The following is a 21,435-nucleotide window of genomic DNA, read 5'->3' as shown; positions in this document are numbered from 1 at the left end:
CCAAATATCAGCACAAGTCTAAAAGTATAACACGAACTCGCTCGCGCGATCAAACCATAAATATAACATCTGGAACCATGAATCGGACCTCCAAAATACATGAAATTCAAGAACTTCTAAAAACACAATTGCGCGTCCGATTCCAATCAAATCAACTCGAAATGACGCCAAACTTTGCAGATAAGTTTCAAATAAAAAAATGGACCTATTCCAAGACCCGAAACAAAAATCTAAACACGATAGTTATGAAGTCAACCTACGGTCAAACTTATCAAAATTCTAAACCGTTAAATTGCCAACTTTCGGCAAAACAAGTCAAATCAACCTAGGAACCCCTAAATTCGATTCCGGTCATACACCCAAGTCCAAAATCACGATACGAACCTACCGGAGTCATCAAAGCACAGTTCCGGGGTCGTTTTCACAAAAGTCAAACTTCGATCAACATTTTCAACTTAAGCTTCTAAAGTGAGAATCTCTCATTCAAATACATCCCGAAACATTTGAAAATCAAATCCGACCAAGCACACTAGTCATAATACACAATATGAAGTCACTCAAGACCTCGAACCATTGAACGAAATACTAAAACTCAAAACGACCGATCGGGTCATTACAGTTTTCCTATTAAGATTTAGGTATTTCCATTGCCTAATTACAAACACTTTATGTGACATAAAATATAGTTGATTTTTTTTGTGTGTTGTATTTGAGTTGCTAATATTGAAATGACGTAGATGATCTATCATTGGACTAATATAATGATGTTGCTATTAACTCAACTTGAAATTTAACACGTTGAATTTATACCTGACTTTGTGTATGATGAAGTTTGATAGTTTTGAGATCTCACTTGAAGGGTACGCTTGCAACGTTATTACGAAAAATATAAAATAACACTAAATTGTTGAGTTTACTTGCAACGTTATCATGAAAAACATAAAGCAACACTAAATTATTTAGCTTTTTTCTTGTCTTTAATTTACTTTCATGTCCTTCGGTTAATGGGAGTAAAGAAAAGCATACTCACTACATTCAACCCAAACTATATATAATTGTTGTAGATTTTTTAAGAACATATATACATATATTAGATTTACATCTATTGTCATAAAAGAATGATAAACACAATTATATTTTGTACCTACTAACACACAATTATGAATTTATGAGTAAATATAATGTATCGAAACTTGAATAGATTCGGCTATTCTCTAATGTAAAATTATGTCAATCATTTTTCCTAAGTAGGCAAATCATAGTTCGTTTAGCTATAGATAGTTTAATTAAACATAGTGAATTCATGACAACCACATTGTTTAAGATTCTAAATAGAAAATTTGTTATTTTGGTATTTATTTTTCGCTATCCTCACAAATCAAATTTCTTTTATCTTTTTATTTTGTATGAGTAAAAGAGAAACGATAGTTAAAGAACCGAAAACCCAAAACGAAATACTTATAGTGAATATAATTTTATAAAGTTTAAAATAAAATAGTTCGAATAATATAGACATTATCATCTTACTTCCCCAATCCCCACCTAATGATTTTAAAATAAAAATAAAAATAATAAATAAATTAGCTTCGTCTTATCCTTTGAAAACACATAATGAATGGGTCCCACATTTAAATCATTCAGTAACACGCTCATCCAATATCACCCGTTGAGTCGGTGAAAGTAACGGTCATATCTCGGGCTCGGGCCTGTACTTCGGGCCAAAAAGGGGCCCGATTCATTGCACTACACCATCTACCCGTATTCGTTACCGACATTACCCTTTTTTAATTCCTAAAATAACCGAAATATCATAGTCGGTCTAAAGGAGATCTGTACCTTTGGGGGCATATTAGTCCACTCATTATTTTATTCTCTCCAGATACAAAGAAGAAAAGGAACTTGGTAAATCTTTGGGCCGACTTAGGGTTTGACGCCACCATTCCCTGGAGAAGGAGGAAATCGGAGGAGGCAAAATTCATTCGTCGACTTCTTTCATCTTTATGTAAATCCCTCGATCTTTGATCTGTGTGAAAATTCAGTTTTTTTTTGAAGTATTCTCGTCTTTATTTCATATACGATACATGCATTTTTTGTTGTTGTTGTGTGTGTGTGTGTTTGTCTTGTTTAATGTTATTATATCTAATATATGTGTGTGGATGTTAGAATACATTGTGTTTTATTGTTAGTAGTGAATATATGATGTTTTATGGTGTTAAAGGTGAAGGCTCTGTTATTTCGTTTATCGTAGTCGTGATTGGCTACTGAGCACTTGTAATTTGTCGAACAAACTGGTGAATGATCATTCATGTTCCTGAAAATGGAATATTTTCATCTAAATGGCATTGAGAATATAAAGTTTTAGCTTTTTTTAAATTGATGAATTGGTTTAGATGTTTAGTAACTTACGACGTTCTTTTAACATTATATTGAATTAAAAAATCTGTTTTACTTATTGTGTGTTGGAGTTTATGTCATTGGGGCGTTAGTTCCTTTAGCTTTTATTGCTGATATCGATTAAGAACTGTACTCGGACGCACTTTTGGGCATGTTGTGGTAGATCATCATTCATGATGATCTTTTGTTTATAACCAAGAAGTTTTCAACAAATACTTCACATCCTGCAAACAACAACAACAACCACCCAGTATAATCCCACTAGTGGAGTCTGGGGAGGGTAGTGTGTACGCAGAACTTACCCCTACCCTGAGGTAGAGAGGCTGTTTCCGATAGACCCTCGGTTCCCTCCATCCAAGAACTCCCCACCTTGCTCTTGGGGTGACTCGAACTCACAACCTCTTGGTTGGAAGTGGAGGGTGCTCACCACTAGAGCAACCCACTCTTGTCAAATACTTCACATCCTGCCTTGGCCGAAAATGCCACCTACACCCCCAAGAAGCCTTTTTGTGACTTTTTGGATGGGAAATGAAGTGAACTTGCCCAACAAGGCGGGAATGTATTAGTAAAGGACCGGAGAGAACTTGAATTTTTGAATCTACACCATCTGTATAGATATCATCATCTACATCCAGAAAGCCGTATGCTTTGGAAAAAGCTTGTATAGTTTGTAAAGGGGTCTCCGAGGGCTAGGTCATCACGGGTGATGTTATGTAATTTCGTCGCATTTCCTACACTTTTGCATGCATATGTTCAGATTATGGTCATTATGTTTTTGCCTATGTCCTTTAGGTTCAATTTCTTCACACTAAGGTTTCAGCATTAGCTTTCGGACTCTAAAATTTAGTATTTAGGATAGTGATTTTCTTAGTGTATTTCTTGGGAGTCAAGATGCTGCTGTATTGATCATATTTATTCCCAAAATGGTGGAATGTTTGGTGGGTAGTGTCTATTTTTTGGAATTATTTGGTGTTGATTTTACATTTTGGGATATTTCATTAGGGTGTATTTGGTGACATACCTATTGGTTCTTATTAATAAATTTTGGTTTCTTTAGAAGAAACGATCACATGCCAAAACTTCAAGACAAAGACATATATCATGGAGATGAATCCAATGTGCCAAAATATAAAGTTTGTACCTATTTGTACTTAAATCAAGATATTAGATATTATGCATGTTAAAGGTTTCTTAAAAACAAATGGTGCCTGCATGTCGACGGAGGTATGTTGTACTTTTTAGCGTGGTACAAGGTCCTCTCCAGACTTCTCCCTCGTCTAACTTCATTGGTAGCATTTATGGATATTTTTTAATTGATTCACCGTGGTGGGGATTTGGAAGTTTATGAGCAAAGATGAATGTTATCAGTTGTTCTTGTTTATATTGGTTGGAAGAATCCTCTTCATGCCATTATGTCAAGAGTTCGAGCGTGGTACTTTTCTAACAAAAATGAGTAGAGACGAAGGTTTAAGATCATAGACGTGTTACGATCCAATTTTAGTTTATTATTTTTAGGACATGATGATCAAAGAAGATTGTAGGTGAGATATCTATATATTTAGAAATTCAAGAGGATAATTTGAACCTTCCCCACGTTTTAGTAATAGTTGAAGGAATGCATTGGGTGATAAGGGATTGTTTATCGGCACTTGAGCTTATTTTACTTCTGAAATCTTGCCCAAGGCCGTGGTATTTATGTGTAATTGTATTTAACTCAACCCATCCAACCCTCTAACACAAGTAGACACCAAGGAACAATTATAGACCTCTTACATGTAAAGTTTAAATGCGTAAAATGTGTACTCACTAGTATAATATCTTATGTGTTTGACAATCATCTACCTTATTTGGTGAATTAAGGAAGTAATTTTCTCGAACTATACCATGCAAATAATTCACATTCCAAACGATCTCGATCTAACTATGACGAGTCTGCACTTCAATACATCAACTTGTCAGTGGATTCAACTAATTCTTTGAGGAGGTACTCTTCGCTTTCTCCTATTTTCTTTATATATGTATTTTTAATTGACGTTGCTTTTATTCCTTTTGCGTATTTCTCCTTTGTATCATGAAAAGATGACATTCTCTAGCTAAGTATATCATACACAAAATGCTTTCTAGTTTTAATAATTATTGTTTAGTTATTGACATGTAGTTGTTTCATACACAATCACTAATCTATTGGAATGTAAGAATAAGGTCAGATATCACTCCTTTAAAATTAGCACGACTTCTCTCTTTTTCTTTACCTATATTAGTTGTTAAGCTCCTTTGTTTCCCATTTCATATTTTAATTTACTAATTAAATCTTGAATTTAGAGTAATATATTAAAGTTAAAGCGATGCATAAATGTGCACGTGTTATTTGAAAATTTGAATATACAAACAGAAGTTTTTGGGAAATATGAATAGAAGTTATTAGGACATATAAGATTAATAATTTAGGATGTATTAAATTGTTGATGCTTTTTATGATCCTTGGGAAAGGCTTCGGCAGAAGGGTAGTTTTGTTATTTTACTAGCTCTATCCAAATTCTTGGATTGTCACTCCACATTGAATGTTGTATACAATTGTACCAGGACATCGGTATAAAATTTACTTACAACAAAAATAAAGGTGCAAACAACTAAATGAAGGATAAAGTAATACTGAACTTCATACTGATATAATTTTCGTGTTGTGAGTAACTCAAAAAAAAAACTAAATGAAATGGCAAGAGCAGCATTGCTACAACCTAAGCTGCAAGGTTGTTAGATGAGTGTATGTAAAGGTATTGTAGAGCCCTGAAATGCTGTCTTGTCACCAGTGATTTTGAAAGCGTGAAGCGGAAAAAAGCGACAAGGGCCCGCCTCGCTTAAAGCGTGAAGCAAGGTGCTCGCTTTATTGAAGTGAGGTGCAATTTCAAAATAATATTAAAATGAACATTGCTCAAATAAATATAATAACTAAATAAACCAGAATTCTAACAAAAATAATATATATTTTTTATTTTAAACCAAAATATAAGTGGATCAACAGTTATTCATATTAAAAATGGATAAAATAGAAGAAGTCATTAGCCTTTAGTAATAATTTAAAAAATAGAAGCTACCGGCTCAAAAACAGAAATAAAAAATAGAGAGATACAGAGAAAAGGGAAAATAAGAAAATAATTTTTTTTAAAATAAGCTGCCAAATGTAACTGGAAAAAAAATTAAAATCCCCATATCGAATACCATAGCGAGGGAGGAGGGAGGAGGGAGGAGGGAGGAGGGAGGAGGGAAGAGGGAAGAAGAACCTGGAGTTGATACTTTTTTAGCAAGAAGCGGCAGCCAATTTTGAACCCAAATTACGACTTCTAGTCCCAACCTGAACTCTTCTTCTCCTTTATTTTATTCTTAAAAAAGAGTCACCAACTTCCTTTTTTCTTCTTAAATTATCCCTTTTAAAGAAGCGCTCGCCTTGCGTCGTCATTGCTTCACGCTGAGCGCTTCCGCCTAAGAAGCGAGTGCTTCCTTCACCCCGCTTCGCCTTAGACTCAAAAAGTCGATAGCTTAGCAAGAATCGACAGCCAATTTCGAACCCAAATGAGCGACTTGTTCTGAAATAGTCCAATAGTCCCAATCTGGACTCTCCTTATTTTTTTGTTAAAAGAGTCATATCGACTTCTTTTTTTTCCTTTCTAAAATTGTCGCTTTTTAAAGAAGCGCTCGCCTCGCATCTTCATCGCTTCATGCTCTGCCTAAGAAGCGAGCGCTTCCTACAACCCACTTTTCCTCAGACTCAAAAAGTTGATACTCCCTTTGTTCCAGTTTATGTGAACCTATTTCCTTTTTGGTCCGGTCCAAAAAGAATGACCCCTTTCTAAACTTGGTAATAATTTAGCTTAAACTTACAATTGTACCCTTAATAAGAAACTTTTATAACCACCCAAATACTCTGGGCTCTTTTTGACTTGTTTAGGATCACAAATTTCAAAAGTCGTCATTTTTTCTTTAACTCCGTGTTCAGTCAAACAAGTTCACATAAATTGGAACGGAGGGAGTAGTTCTTTAGCAAGAAGCAATTGCCAACTTCGGACCCAAAGGATTGACTTCTTTTGAAATAGTCCCAACCTGGACTATCATTCTCCTTTATTTTTATTTTTTTAAAAAAGAGTCCCGAACTTTCTTTGTTCTTCTAAAATTGTCGTTTTTTAACGAAGCGCTCGCTTTGGGTCTTCGTCACTTCACACTTCTACTAAGCTAATAAGTGAGCGCTTCCTTTAACCCGCCTAACATTGGACTCAAAAACCGACGTCCCATCGCCTCGCTTCGCTTCACGCTAAAAGTGCTGAAGCACTTGCTTTCCCCAACACTACTTCTCACAATGTTAATTAGTTGTAAATATCACTAAAACCTTTTGAAACGTCATTATGCAAAAACTTGTTACTCAAAAAAGGCCATTTAGAATGCCTTTCTGGAGAACTAGATTATTGTCCTGCACTTCATTGGCTAGTGATCAATCAACTAGACCAAATCTCAAATTTGTTAGGGTAATATATATGAATCGGCGTCAAATTTAATTTTTCCAGCTCCATACTACGCAAATTTGTCTCGTTTCCTTTTAACACCTTCAATGACCGTAGTTTCTTGTATTTAGACCAGTGCTTTTTGGTGTTTCATGTAATGTAGGAGAGATTCTACACCTTTTGGTTGATTTGATCATTTCTAATTTGATATACTTGTTTGATATATTTATCTTGTGGGTACTAGTTGTACTCAACTCTTGGCGCCCCAACATTCACTCCGTATGGTAGTTTTGGTCTCATAAGCGTCTAACATCTTTCATTTTATTAGGTATCTTCAAATGGTGTAGTACCTCTGTAATAAGTTTTTGTCCTATTGGTGTTTTTAAAAGCGAAGAACACAAAAAAATTGACAAGTTTCATGGGCTTGAATCAAAAAGCGAGACGTAGCGCACTCTTCTTTATAGTAAGCGCACAATTCACGACATAAAAGATACCTCTTCAAGACTCGGGGAAAGAATAGTTGTACCTGTACATAAGTCTCAGTGGAATCTAAAGCATCAAGCGTTGATTTTTTCCACGTGGTAAGGCCCTAGGAACATCACTATTCAAGAAGCAGATGCATTTTAGTTTAGTTGGTGTTGTATGTGCGAGGTCTTTCGGACAACATTTAGGTTCTACCGAAAGAACGACGGAAATTTTGGCCCCCGCTCGAGGAGCAACAATACGGATGAAGGGAGAAAAAGTTATGAAAGAACACATTTTTACACCTTTTTGGTTATTATAAATAATAAGAGCAATTTCTTGGAGTTGGGAGCTTGTTGGATCGGTCAAAAGTTATTTTTATTTTTGTTCTTGTTGTGTATAGTGGAGATGCCTGCTTGTATAGATAGATGGTTAGGATTTTGGGAAGGATTAGCGTATATATAACATAATTAGTTTTATGTAATGCTTAATATTAATCTTGCAATCTTTACATCCTACACCATCTAGGTGTCCTATAATGTAACTCTTCAACTTATCCAAAAAAAAGGGTCCACATAATAGCGCATTGCGGGCACCATATTTGCTTCAAAATACTGATGGTAGATGTACGTTGGAAGTGATGACCATTAAAATATTTACCACCCTTTGATTAACACCTTCCCATAAACATACCATGTGCGATGTGTCAATGTGTTTGTCTCTCAAACAACATCTCAAACAACATGATTGATCTTTTGCTATATGGAAAAATCGATAGTAACATGAGTAAAAATGGGTTGTGAAAGCACCCAAGGATTTGTCTTAGTGGTCAATGAAGTGGGTTGAGAACTCTATGAGGTCTCAAATTTAAATCCGAGCGGAGGCAAACACACTAGGTGATTTCTTTCCATCTGTCCAAGCCTTGGTGGACAGAGTTACCCGATACCTATGGTGGTGGAAGGTAGCAGGTACCCTGTGGAATTAGTCGAGGTGCGAGCAAGCTGGTACGGACATCACAATTATAAAAAAAAATGGGTTGTGAAATGAGTCATCTCTCCAATTTGAATTCGATGTGGGTAATGCGCTTAGTTGTTTTTTATGATTGAGAAATCTGTTTGGAGCCAACCCTTGGGACCAAAGATTACTTTTGATACTCGGGGATAATGGCCCCCTCCTCTACCCTTCTCCACTCAGGTGCCAATCTTAGTTAGCATGACGTAAGGTTCTGAGCTGTGATAGTCCCTCAATCTTTGCCACTTGAACTAAGCCTTGGTGGCTGATAGGGTTAATTGTCTTCTCATTTAATAATTTTAAGCATGTTTAAAGTTTGAGGTATACTAATATAGAAAGATTAACCATTAGAGGATCAAGATATTTGCTGCATATTTTCGTTTTATATTTTTCCTAAGGCTATCTTTGCTCGTGTTTATGAGGACCAAAATTGTCTTTGCAGCAAAATACAAATGATATTATCAAAAAGAGCCCCTTTCTTGCACACTTATTTAGTTTTTCCTCTTTTTTTTTGGATGAAGTTAGAGAGTTTTACTAAATGACATTAAGAAGATGCATAACAAAAATTACTACGGAAAGGGAGCGTCTGCTCATACCAAAACAAACTGGACAACTAAGGAACAGATAAAATTCAGAAAAAGTTCAACACTAGTTACATGGGCCTGACTGAACCAACTAAATAAATTATTAATTAAAGAAGTGGCTTTAAGAGTATGGTATCGGATGCTAACCAAAAAAAACGAGTGGTATCGGAGTTGAAATCCCATCAAAATATTTATGATTCCTTTAATACTCCACAAAATAGCACCAAGAACTATTTGCCAAATTTTTTTGACTGATTGCCCAACTCTTCCTGAGCACCAGCTCTCATAAGCTTCCTTGATACTGTTGACATGACCCAAGCAATTCCAAAAACTGAAAAAAAAAAACACTCCAAATTTCAGCTGCTACTTAACAGTGCAGAAAAAATGCCTTACACTCTTAGACTCCATTTGGCACATATAACATCTATTCACAGTCGATATGCTCCTAAGATTGTCTTGAGTAAGACAAGCTTCATACAAGGTTGTCCAGATAAACCTAGCTACTTTTGTACTCGGGTCCACGTTTAGTTGTCCACTTTTGATTTTGACTTTACATGCCCCTTAAGAAATAATAATTGTAGTATATATTTTATCATATAACCCCTAATAATGATAGTATTTAAAAAAGTATTGAGAAATGATTTGAGGAATGAGTAGTTAATGATAAGGGTAAAATATGAAACGAAGATTGTCTTTCTATTGATTTGGTAAAATGGACAAGTAAAAGTGAAAGTGTATTTTTGGTGTAATGGACAAGTAAAAGTGGACATGTATTTTTGGTGTAATGGACAAGTAAAAATGAACGGAGGGAGTAGGTAGTTTGGTTTTTCATATAAGCTTCCATGGCCATTTGATGATCAGTTCCTTGTTGGAGCATGCTAGGTTCTCTCTTTTGATTCACCCCATTCCAACCTATCTTGCACCTGGGAGTTGACGTTAGCACCTGAAATTTGTCGAGCAAACCCAGCAGATCATTTAACTTCCAGTCTTGGATGTCCCTTCTGATGAGGGGCCCAAGCACTATCTTCCTAATAATGTGAGATAGTTGCATCAATACAACAAGACATTTTGTTGGGAGTATGTTCCTTTTGTTATGAATTGTGATGAATGTGATCCAATGTCTACTATTTGATGATAAGATGGCAATTGTTTTCCATGTGTGCTTATAATTGTTTGGGTTGGTGCAATATCGAAGCTCTTCTCAAGGAAAAAACTGCCAGCATTTTCTTGGTTTTGTGGATCTAACATTATCTGGTATGTGGTACCATATAGAGCATCTTGTTTGACTGTTTTTCGAGGAAACAATTGTGTCTAGTATGCTAGAAACCTTGGGAACGGCACTTGCCTGTGGCCTTCTAAGGATTTTGTTTCATTTTCCCTTTGGGGACTGATCCATATTTAGACCTTCAACCTGATCTCAAAACGTTGGATCTCGACTTTACTCTTAAGAAAACAAGATGAATCAAGTCGTATTAAAAATCCAAATTGGCGTTCTCAAGCTCTATGTTTTTGCTGATAAACTAGAAATTTCCGAGGGCAGTGGCAAACGGTTTGAAATTCAGTGGATAATGGTCCGCCTCTGTCTCAAGCTCTATCTTGAGCTTTGAATGTATGTTGATTTCTCGGCATTATGCATTTTCAGCTTAATCTTTCAAAGTTTGAATGTTTCCTGTGTGATGGCTTACTCCTGTAGTTCTCTTGGTCCTCACTGGAGTTTTTGGTATTGTACTTTTCTGTGGTTCTTACAAATTTTGCAGGTGGATAGACTCTATATTTGTATGCTTCTTTCTGTTAAAGTGCTGATTGTTACTGATGTAGACTAATGCTAGAAACTTTTCCTTAAAGGATTACAACTTGCAACCCTTTTGTGATCATGGATAATTATCTTAGCGGGCTCCATATGCTAGTCGAATGACTGAAGTACCAATATTGCGGAGTAGTTTCAGCTCATACATGTACTCATCCCAGTGCCAGCTTGTCAGCTTTTAGATGGTTGGACTGACAGTTTATATTCGGTTTTCCTAGTGGACTTGTATGCGATGATTAGTTTGTGGTATTCTAGAAATAGTGATGCGCGACCTATTATTTAACCTATGATCCTGTTATTGATGATGTCTCACTATTTTGTCAGGGTTTATCAAACTCAACCAATGGCATGCGCGTGGTCTCTCTGAGGCAGAACCAAGACCGAGTTGTATATAACTGTTATCTTTGAACCTTTGGCTTTAAACCAGCGGATAGGGATTGATCCTGTAGGTAGAAATGGAAACAAAATACGGAAAGGTATTGGATAGGAGCCAAAACATTGTTGTTGACTTGAAGAGAAAACGGGTGGCTCGATGCGAGACCCATCTCTCCGGGGCTACCCACATGATATTTCCAGTCCGATCCTCGCTGAACTCATCCATCCGCCCTCTTGGAAAGCGGAGGAAGCTTAATGGATCAAACAGCACGTGTGGTGGTTGTGCGTTTCACCCAAGAGAATCTTTGCGTAGATATTATCTCAATTTCAGGAAAAGTGGGCTTCCACAACGTTTGATGTACTATCAGAAGGGTCAGTGGACTGATTTCCCTGAGAACATTGTTACAATGGCTAAGAAAAATCTCCGGATAAAGAAATCAGTGACAGAGGTGGAGTTCAATGGTAAAAAATTTGTGCTTGATTTCTTCCATATGTTGCGGTTGGACCTGAAGTCAGGTCTGCAACAACCTATTGCATGGATTGATGAAGCAGGCAATTGCTTTTTCCCGGAATTATTTGCTAATTGTGATGAACTGCATGAGTGTTGTCACAGTGAACACAAGGACTCCATAGAGGTAGATTCTGAGACAGAGGGATCCAATGATCTGGAGATGCAGCTGGAGATTGAAATTAATGGAGCGGATATGTCAAGTTTGAAGGAATCTAGTGGAGAGTCCAATGCTATTGTTAAGCAAGTTAACTTATGTCACAAACCTGCAGCAAAAAATTGCACTGCAGAAGTTGGTGTTAATTGTGTCAGAGTCTCAGATACGAAATCCAAGGATGACTCCGCGGAAAATCATCAATTGGTGGAATATGCTGCGGGCTGCAAGTGGGAATATCTGGACCCAGATGTTGTGGGTGAGATATTTCTCAAGGGTATCAATTCACCTTCTGGTGCAAAGATATTTGAATTACATCGTGTTTCAAGTACTTTCATGGAAGTTCGAAGGGAACTCTTTCAAAAGCAGGTGGAAATTACGAAGAAGCAGCGTGGGGGTGCCAGTCTTAGTTGTGCTTGGCTTCCTTCTTCTAAAGGAATGATTACGAGTATTATGAAATATGGGCTTGCTAATTATGATCTATCCAAATCCAAGTCCAGATATGGCGTTGGTGTTCATCTTTTCCCTGCTAACTGTACTGAGATCAGGTAGTGTTGTTTCCTCTTTTGCTTTTTTCAATCAACTGAATTTTCGAGCAACATGGCCAAAGTTGCAAGAAGACACATACAGGTGCATTTTAGAAATAATGATTTTCGGTCGGTAGAGCATATAGGTTTTCGAGCAACATGGCCAAAGCTGTGAACTTTTTTATGAGAACAGTGGGGTAGTGGCAACATTCAAACCTCAAGGTTTGGGGTAATCTGAATCTTCCCTATAATTTTGCTGGTAAAACAGACTGAATGCTTGTCGTGCTGTATGTCTCTAAAATGCTATACAGATTCAGATCTGGAAAAGTAGGACCAGTCTAATGCATATTGATTTCATTTTTTGTTTACTCAATTTATAATTTTCCCCAGTGTATATCATCAGTGATAGGAATATGAATCAAGTTTGAAAGTGGCAGTTACTGCTTTCTGTTTTTTTCTTCCGGTATGGTACCTGACTGTTTCCTGTAGGATTGTTTGATTGCATTGCCAAGTTGATCTCTATTGCTGGTATCCAGGTTCAAATACTAGATTTTTTTGGGTCTTGTCACAGCTTTTACGACCTTTCACGGTAGTTTCCTAAGAAGCTCCATGAATTGATTCCTTAGTGCTTGTCAAATGAGTAATGACATAAGTCGCTTTTAAAAGATGCAAATATTGACCTGTGTTATGCGTTGATATAACTCTGGGTTTACTAGTTTCATGTTGTTGTAGAGGAATTTCATGTGGAATGTTTGATGATATGCTATGCTAGTCTTGTGTGTTATTATTTTGTGTCTTGAAATTTCACTTGTTCTAGTCGTCTTGTGAGATTTGATAAGATGTCTTTTGATGCGTAAAGGAGCTTGTTATAGTTGGTCGCTTCTCTTTTGATGCTTTGAAGTTTATGCCTTTTGTGGCTGACCTGCCATGATCGTATTTTCCTTTTTGTCGATTTGTTTGTTCTCATTATGAAGCTTATTGATGTTGTTGCTTTCATTTCTTTACAGTGCAAAGTATTGTGATTATGACGAAAATGGTGTACAACACATGATATTGTGCCGTGTAATAATGGGAAACATGGAATTGGTTTATCCTGGATCTAAGCAGTTCCATCCCAGTAGTGAGGATTTCGATAATGGCGTTGATAATCTTGAAAATCCGAAGTGTTATGTGGTCTGGACTATGAATATGAATACTCATATCTTTCCAGAATATGTTGTCAGTTTCAAGTTGTCTCCTGATGCTGAAGGTGATAATTTAAGTCCTTTCCTTTATGGTTACTGTTTGCATAAGTCAAAGGAAAGTTATTCCCCTTAGCTAGCTCGTGTTAAATGTTCATGAATCCGTCTCTTAAATACTCCAACAGTTTATTGGCTGCTCGGGGAGGGACGGATGTTGTTCATTTTTGCAGATAAGGAAGTAAAAGATCCTTCCAGCTTTGTTCGAATATTCGTCCGCCCCTTCCGACTTTTGAAATCATCAAATTCATCCCCATTTCTTAATTTTTGTGGGTGATAGGACAATAAACAATAAATATTTTATACTTGTTAGTGCTTATCAGTGTTATAGCATTTGTATTTGTTATTTTATGTCCATGTTAATCCTGTTTAGACGATTCCTAGGATTGCCTTTACCAACATTATTGTATTTTTCATTTAACGTACTACTTTTGTTCATATTGTACTGAATATTTCATGTAAAGATTGATTCTTAATGTGTTAATCTCTACATGTTGGTTAATGATGGGAATTGAGAGCTGGGTTAATATGACTAATTCTAATGTTCTAAAATTTTGGGAGGGACTGCAAATTTGATTAGTGTTGGATGGAATTTGATTTGTAAAAGTTTGAGGGCAATTGAGTTACGGGATTTTTGGTTTTCAGTGTTCTGCAATTTAGACCTGCCTAGGTTCTTGAATGCCTGTTAATTTTTTTTTTTTTTTTTTTTTGTGTGCCTTTTTTTGTCTGCCTTCCTCTAACTGCAGTTTTTATTGTGTTTGGCGTTGTACAGATAAATTATGCGCCTTTCTCTTTTGACATTTTAAATTTGAGGAATACTTGATAGATATTGTTTTACAAAATAATGTAGCCGTTGAATTATCTTTACCATGTTTGCCCTTACAGGATATCTTGTTGGAAACGAGAGCCCAATTGATGTCTCTGCTGTCAGTACTTGTTGTAATCAGGTACCGGCAGATACACTTCCTACTGACTTGGTAAGTCTATTGACAGCTATAAATAATTTGACTGCTGATTTATGTTTTTGGTCTTTGATTGAACCAAAAGATGGGGTAAGTTGGAGGATTTTATTGGATATGAAGCACATGCGAAATAGTTTGGCAGATGAGGCAGTAAAACTAGGATTTTGAAAAAACTTTGAGAGGAGTCGAGCAACACAGAGGGAGTTCTTCCAACTCAAGGACCACCTCGTGAATTTCTTGGCAAAATAAGCAAATGTATAAGGGCAGCCTCCTACTTTAAGATGTTTGTGCAAATATTAGCACCTCCAATCATCTCCTGTTTATATTCCTCAATTGCATGCTAGTTCTGTAGGGGACACAATTGACTTCATAAGCATTGCCCTAGTGCTACCTTGGATACTTGAGATAGTGTGTGGCGCATGCCACTACAGAATACATGCTGCTACCTTGGATACTTGAGATAGTGTTTGGCGCATGCCACTACAGAATACATGCTGTCACCTGGAATCTGCATAAGCTACTGGAGACGGTTATTATTTCAATGCACATGCTTAAAGAACTCTTATTTATGTTAACAATGTATATAAATAATTGCTGCAGGTTTTTTTGTACATATACTTAGATCTTGAACTCAGTTCCAATAATTGCTGATACTGAAGTTGTTGGTTTCTAAACCCAGCTTCCTGATTCCTATCCTGACAGTTGTTTAGTTGTACTTCATCCAGCAAGCCTTACTTGATCCAAATAGAGGAGAGTGAATGACGTGCTAGTATGGCGATTCTGCTTCTTCAGCAACATTCTCATTTTAGTGGTCATCTTTTCATCAACTTTGTGGAGTTCCTTAAAGCTAACAATTACTGTGTGTTCTTATAGGGAACTGACGGCTATCAGAATTCACTGGGGTTGGCCTCGAAAAAGGCTGCAAGAATGCCAAAGTCCCCTTGGATGCCATTCCCCATGTTGTTTGCAGCAATTTCGAGGAAAGTGCCTCAAGAGGACATGAACCTCGTTAGTAGCAATTATGAGTTATTCAAGGTATATATATTGCATCTGCTGAAAATTGCATATCAGAAAAAAGTAACAATTGCTGAATGTTTTATTTCTCTAATTTGTGCCTGGATTGTTACTGAACTGAAAATTTTTCCTCTTGTTTCATTTATCTGACATCGATAGGACAAGAAGATAAGTCGGGATGAATTTGTCAGAAAGTTGAGGTTGATCGTAGGGGATACTTTGTTAAGGTCCACAATAACGAGTCTTCAGTGCAAGGTATGGTCTTTGCTTTTTCTAAAGAAATAGGTGCAGCTGCTGTGCTAGCTGGTCGATGCTTCATTCATAATATCATACCCTGTCCATTTAAGAATTTTTCTCTATGTTGCTTATCCAAACGTTGAGTTAGATTTTGGTTAGACAGACTTCCACACAATCTTTGGAAAAATGTTCATTTGGGTCCAACTAGTAGCAATTTCAACTGGGTTTGCACATTTTATCTTTTCGTAAGGCGACGTTAAGTGTTTCACATTGGTTAAGGGATAAGTTGTTATCTCCGTGTATGTCTTGCTCAATCCTCACTTTATGGGCTAGCTTGTGGGTTGAGTAAGGCTTAAGGTCCATTTTTTCATTACATGTTATCGGAGTCTTGACGTATCCCTATTCCTGGTTTACCAAATGTTGGGCTTCCAATGTTATATGGTTCATGCACCCTGATGTCTATTATTGGTTGCTGTTAAGGACTGTAGTCTATGTCTAAACCGGCTTCCACAAAATCCTAGGTCGCCACTGGCTCATTATTTAAAACTCTCTTATGTGAATTTTACTGCTTTGAATGTTTACAATAGCATTGGGGTCGTGCGACTCGGGTTCCTCTTAGCAGTCTTTGTGCTAAGGACTGCTTTCATTGTTAATAAAATACCTGTTATCTTGTTCAAAATAAATGTTTACAAAGTATGAAATGGACAACATTAGAAAAACCAACCATTAAATTGAATTTGACATATTATAGTCTATATCTTATAATTATAAGGTACGATTGTTATAATTACATTAGGGGGGCCTAACAATGGAGCATATTTGTTAGTTCGATGTAGTGCATAAAAGTCGAAGGAAATATGCTGCAACATAGTTGCAAAAGATTTATATAATCATAAAATATCGAAAATATATGGGATCATAATTAAGGTCTCACAAGCATATATGATAACAAAATTTTCTTGAATCTAAGTAGCCATTAGGAAGTCAATGTGAACAAAGATATCTTCTGTACTTTTAAGTGGTAGGTTACTCAATATTGGATGTTTTTCCGTCTATAAATAGTTCCTATCGTTGGTCTGATTTGACACTAATGTCGTCGTTGGTCGACTTGCGTACGTGTGTAATTGTTCAGTTCTAATCTTTGTTGGCACAAGTATATGGTGCTTATAAAAGAGTGGATTTCCCTAGGATTCTAAAGAATTGATGGCTTAAGATATTTGATATGCATCATATTGAGATGCGTAATGAGGGACGGTTGCTCATCTCGTAGCATCGGATGCTTTACTAACATTGAACCACAATATATATTATATGATTGCGGAAAATTTAAGAAACTGCATCGGATGTTTGTATGTTTCTTAAAATATGAACATCAGAAACTTTAAAACTGGAAATTTCTAGTTTCCCATACACTCTATGTCCCATAGTGTAAGCAGAATTGCTTGGAGAGCTGGATACGTTACTGAGTGCATTATTTCGGTTTCATTTATTTTTCTTTGAAGACTTCCTTTTGGTGCTATTTCGCAGGTGCCACCTAAATCAATGGAATTGGTCCCCGTAAAGCAAGAGCAGGAGAGTGTCTGCCTGGAGTGAAGGCTTCTAGTGTTTGCTTCTATGAACAGCTGTTTTTTCTTAGCTATATAACAAGTGGATAGAGTAGACGTCGCTGTTGCTTTTTCCTTGAATGTCGGATCGCGTAGCCCCGTTCATCTTCGGCGCAAGAGCGCTCGATTAGACATAATATAGGTTGCTACTTTTTGTGAAAATGTGTTAAGTGCGTTTAGCTTTCACCTATCCAGAATCTACAGAGTTCTGGGATTTGATAGATGAAGTGAGCGCATAAAAACTTGCACATTTCAGGTTTCTATCTCCCTTATATTTTGGCAAGTGGTACGTCTGTGTCAAGTGTGTTGTAGAGTTCATACTGAAGTTGCTTGTTTGTACTCTTAAACGGTTATGACTATGCTTGAAAATTGGGCGTTACCTGGTGTTTCTGTGTTGACTATGCATGAAAAAATTGGATCTGTGAAGAGCTTCGTTTGCGTGTAATTCATTGTTCTTGGTGTGGTGGATGAACTTGATCTTTTACGAAGTGCCTAGTGATCAATGAAGTGGGAGAAGAATTATGAGATCTTAGGTTCAAGTTTCATCGGAGGCAAATTTTGTTTTAGGTATTTTCTTCCCATCTAAGTATTGGTAGGTAGATTTATCCGGTATTTGTGTTTGTGGGAGGCAGGTAGTAGGTAAAGGGTATAATAGTTGAGATGCGTGCAAGTGGGATTAGGCATTAGCAACAAAAAAAACTCAACCACCACCCAGTGGAGTGTATGCAGACCTTACTCATACCCGAAGGTATAGAGATGCTGTTTTCCGGAAGCTCTCAGCTCCGGAAGCTTTCAGCTCAGAGACAATAGATCCGTAATAACAGAAATCAGAAAAATAGTATCACCATCGTAAAATACAGCAAATAAATGGAAAGGCCAAAATGTGAGACAAAAAAATGTGGAACATAATAAAAACCACCGCTAGCAGTCCTGCCGGCGCAGCAAGGAGAAACACTTGACTACCCTTAATCTACAACTGTAATGCTCGACCTCTGCACCTTTCTATCAAGGGTTATGTCCTCGAAAATCTGAAGCCGTGCCCTGTCTGATCACCTTTCACCTCGCCCCAATACTTTTTATGCCGCCCTCTACCTCTTCTCAGATCAGACATGAGCGTCACGGAAAAGAAGTTACACATACTATTGTGATTTCGGTTTATTTGATATGAATGTTAGCTGGGAAGGCCATAAAGCAAAATGGTTGGCTGCAACGTCTTGAGAGGAGTTGCTTACAAGCCTAAGTATTATCACCAAAAAAATATTTGTGCGTCTCGTCGGCATGCAATGTTAGACCTCACATTATTATATATAACAAGTTGCAGTCAACACGATTAACATTTCATAAGGTGAGTTACGAAGTTACTGAAGATTGACTTTGATATTACTTGAAAAAAACACAAGTATTAACCCAAAAAGTTTGATAACAGATGGAACAGCTTAGAACAATTGCAGAAAATCCGAGGAAACACTTCATATGTGAAATCAAACATTTTGGAGCTACTAGGTAAAAACTTTCATCTATATGTTCTGTCTATTTTAAGGTTCATCTTTGATACTATGCGGAAAGATGTAAGCATCTAACCAAAATGAAGACATGGGGTGGAATTGTTGAATAACTTAGAACAATTATGAAAATATTTGGAAACACTTCTATTGATAGTTTATGGACCCATCACTGCTGCTAATGTCATTTCTTGCCCTTTCTTGAAGAGAATACAAGTGAGAGAGGTAAATGTGAGAAACATAGCATGTTAAAAGAAAGCGCGCTTTCTCCATAGTGTTGTCACACAAGATAAGCACGCCGCCCATCTGCTGGCTAGGAGAATTGAAGTTATCTTTCGATCAACTGCCAACTTAGTGGTTGAGAAAAATGCAACACATTATCTTGGTTGCTTTTGTAAAAAGTTATGTTTCTTGTTTAGAATTTTAGTCTTGCATATTGATTGTTCCTATCTCAAAATTGATAAATTTTTAGTTTTAACTTCTTAAAAAGAAAAAAAGTTACTTGGTGTCTGATTAGCTTTCATGTGGAGAAAGTGTTGATTTTTATTCAAAGTGATTAGCAGTCGTTAGGTTATCAACAACTTTTGACCTATTTGTTGTACCTTTGGGTTAGGAGCGTTTCCAATATGATTCATTCCCTATATTTCTTCCATAAGAAATGCGAGTTTGTTTTGTTCACTTCATCCCCCACCATCAAAATGATCAAAAAGGAGGGCGAGCTTTCTTTCTATTCCCGAGTTTGATCTCCTCCATCTCTACTTCGAGACCCCATAGCATAATAAAGTCGTGAAGTGCATAAGCCCTTTTAAAAATAGGGGCGACTATATCGTTAATTGCTATACCTATTTGTCATTGAAATCACTATGATTTTTACAACAAAAAAAAAAATACCCAATGCAATTCCACAAGTGAACTCTGAGAAGGATGGTGTATACGCAGCCTTAGCCCTATCTTGTGAGATAGAGAGACTATTTCCAATAGACCTCAGCTCAATTGAAACACAATCACAATACTATTTAAAAGAAATACAGTAGTTAAAAAGCCATGAAAAAGAGGTAGTAATAACAACAAGATGATAAGATAATTGAAACAAGAGAAACAACAAGAAATAATAAAAGTCAAAGAATAAAAAAATATGAGAATAATACTAAAATTCTGGCATGACAAAGTGATACGCTCCACCGCTATGGGTTTTGTTGGCTTGAAAAACGAATGTCTCCCGCTTGTGTTTTAACGATTGGTAGTAGTCATTAGTCAAGCTACATGTTATACGCCACATTTTAATTATTAACTATTGTAATTATTAGTAAGAATATCAGTCAAAATAATATATGTAATTTCACTTTACTTTTTCTTAAAATAAGTGGTTAGTGAAAAACGAAGAATAATTAGACAAAGGTGTTTTTGGGTTCTCTTGTCGAGTAATCTGAATATTATGTTCATCGAGTTGCTTTCATAAGATATGTAGGTCATTTTCAACGAGGTTAAAAGTCTTTAGAAAGATTCATTATGTTTCCAACTTATTGCTGCTTTATGCTAGTCTTTATAATTAGAGAATGCTATAAGCCCTTTTAGGTTCAAATTCCAAGGGATGAAAAAATACTAGGTCATTTATTTCATATGTTAAAGCTTTGGTGTATATAATTATTCGATATCTGTGCTAATAGGATGTAGCAGGTACCTCTTAAAATTAGGAGGTGCGCATAAGTTGGTACAAGCACCACACATATCAAAAAGGGGGAAAATCGACACAGTATACTCGTTTTCAAAAATAATAGCTGAAAAATATATAAAACGACACAATATATATATTATACATATTTTTTATATATTTCACTAGCGGATATAATTAGTTTTTGGCTGACTCGCCAAATGTTTAACTTGCCCCAAAAAATCAAAATAAGAGGATGCTTTACCTAAGCCTTATATACCTAAGCCTAAGCAAGGTAAAGGACCTCATAAAACGTAAAAAGTGAGAATTACTACTTTAAGTCATGTTTTGTAGTTATGATTGAGGAAATGTTCATACTTTTATTCTTCTTTTATTTAACTTGTTTATCTTTCTTTCTTTCAAATATGGTCAAGTCTTCTTTGAGAATATTTCTTTTTTGCTTTTTAGGAAAGAGACACTTTGCATCAATCCTTTTTGGAAGTGTTTCAAACCTTAGAGAATAGAGAATATTGTGAGAAGAATTTATGTTACTTATTCTTAGTAAGGTTTATTTGTGACCACGAAAGGATGTGATGCAGCGGATGAGCTGCACTTCCTTTAACTAGAGGTTTCAGGTTCGAGCCCTGAGTATAGAAAAATCCTTAGTAGGGAACTCTTCCTCCCGAATGGGGCCGTACGCGGCGCGAATCCGAATATAGTCGGACTCCAATGCATGTGACAGATACCGAACACCGGACACCGCGTGAAAAATAAAAAAAAGGGTTTATTTGTGACTATGTTGATAAGAATATTCCTAATAATCACATAGGTATTGGAAGTTGGAACCATAGATTATTGAGTAGGAATTATATATTGATGATGTACTTGAAAAAATAAAAGTGAAGCTCTAAA

General features: G+C 36.4%; 1 protein-coding gene across 2 annotated transcripts; it reads left to right on the top strand.

Moving 5' to 3' along the window:
• The first annotated feature begins 1,773 nt into the window (after positions 1 to 1,773).
• Positions 1,774 to 17,749, top strand: LOC104116760 (inactive poly [ADP-ribose] polymerase RCD1). Of its 2 annotated transcripts, XM_009627693.4 has the most exons (8): positions 1,774 to 2,002; positions 4,255 to 4,378; positions 11,076 to 12,336; positions 13,323 to 13,564; positions 14,439 to 14,530; positions 15,389 to 15,550; positions 15,689 to 15,784; positions 17,294 to 17,749. In XM_009627693.4, exons 3-8 carry the CDS (start codon positions 11,207 to 11,209, stop codon positions 17,357 to 17,359), a joined length of 1,788 nt encoding a protein of 595 aa, XP_009625988.1. In that variant the 5' UTR covers positions 1,774 to 2,002; positions 4,255 to 4,378; positions 11,076 to 11,206; the 3' UTR covers positions 17,360 to 17,749. The 2 variants fall into 2 exon arrangements, with proteins under 2 accessions (XP_009625988.1, XP_009625987.1); XM_009627692.4 differs by lacking the exon at positions 4,255 to 4,378.
• The last annotated feature ends 3,686 nt before the right edge of the window (positions 17,750 to 21,435 follow it).

The sequence above is a fragment of the Nicotiana tomentosiformis genome, chromosome 12 (assembly GCF_000390325.3).
Source record: "Nicotiana tomentosiformis chromosome 12, ASM39032v3, whole genome shotgun sequence".
NCBI classification, from domain to species: domain Eukaryota; kingdom Viridiplantae; phylum Streptophyta; class Magnoliopsida; order Solanales; family Solanaceae; genus Nicotiana; species Nicotiana tomentosiformis.
The sequence above is the reverse complement of the archived record's forward strand: the minus strand, read 5'-3'. Positions and strand labels throughout refer to the sequence as shown.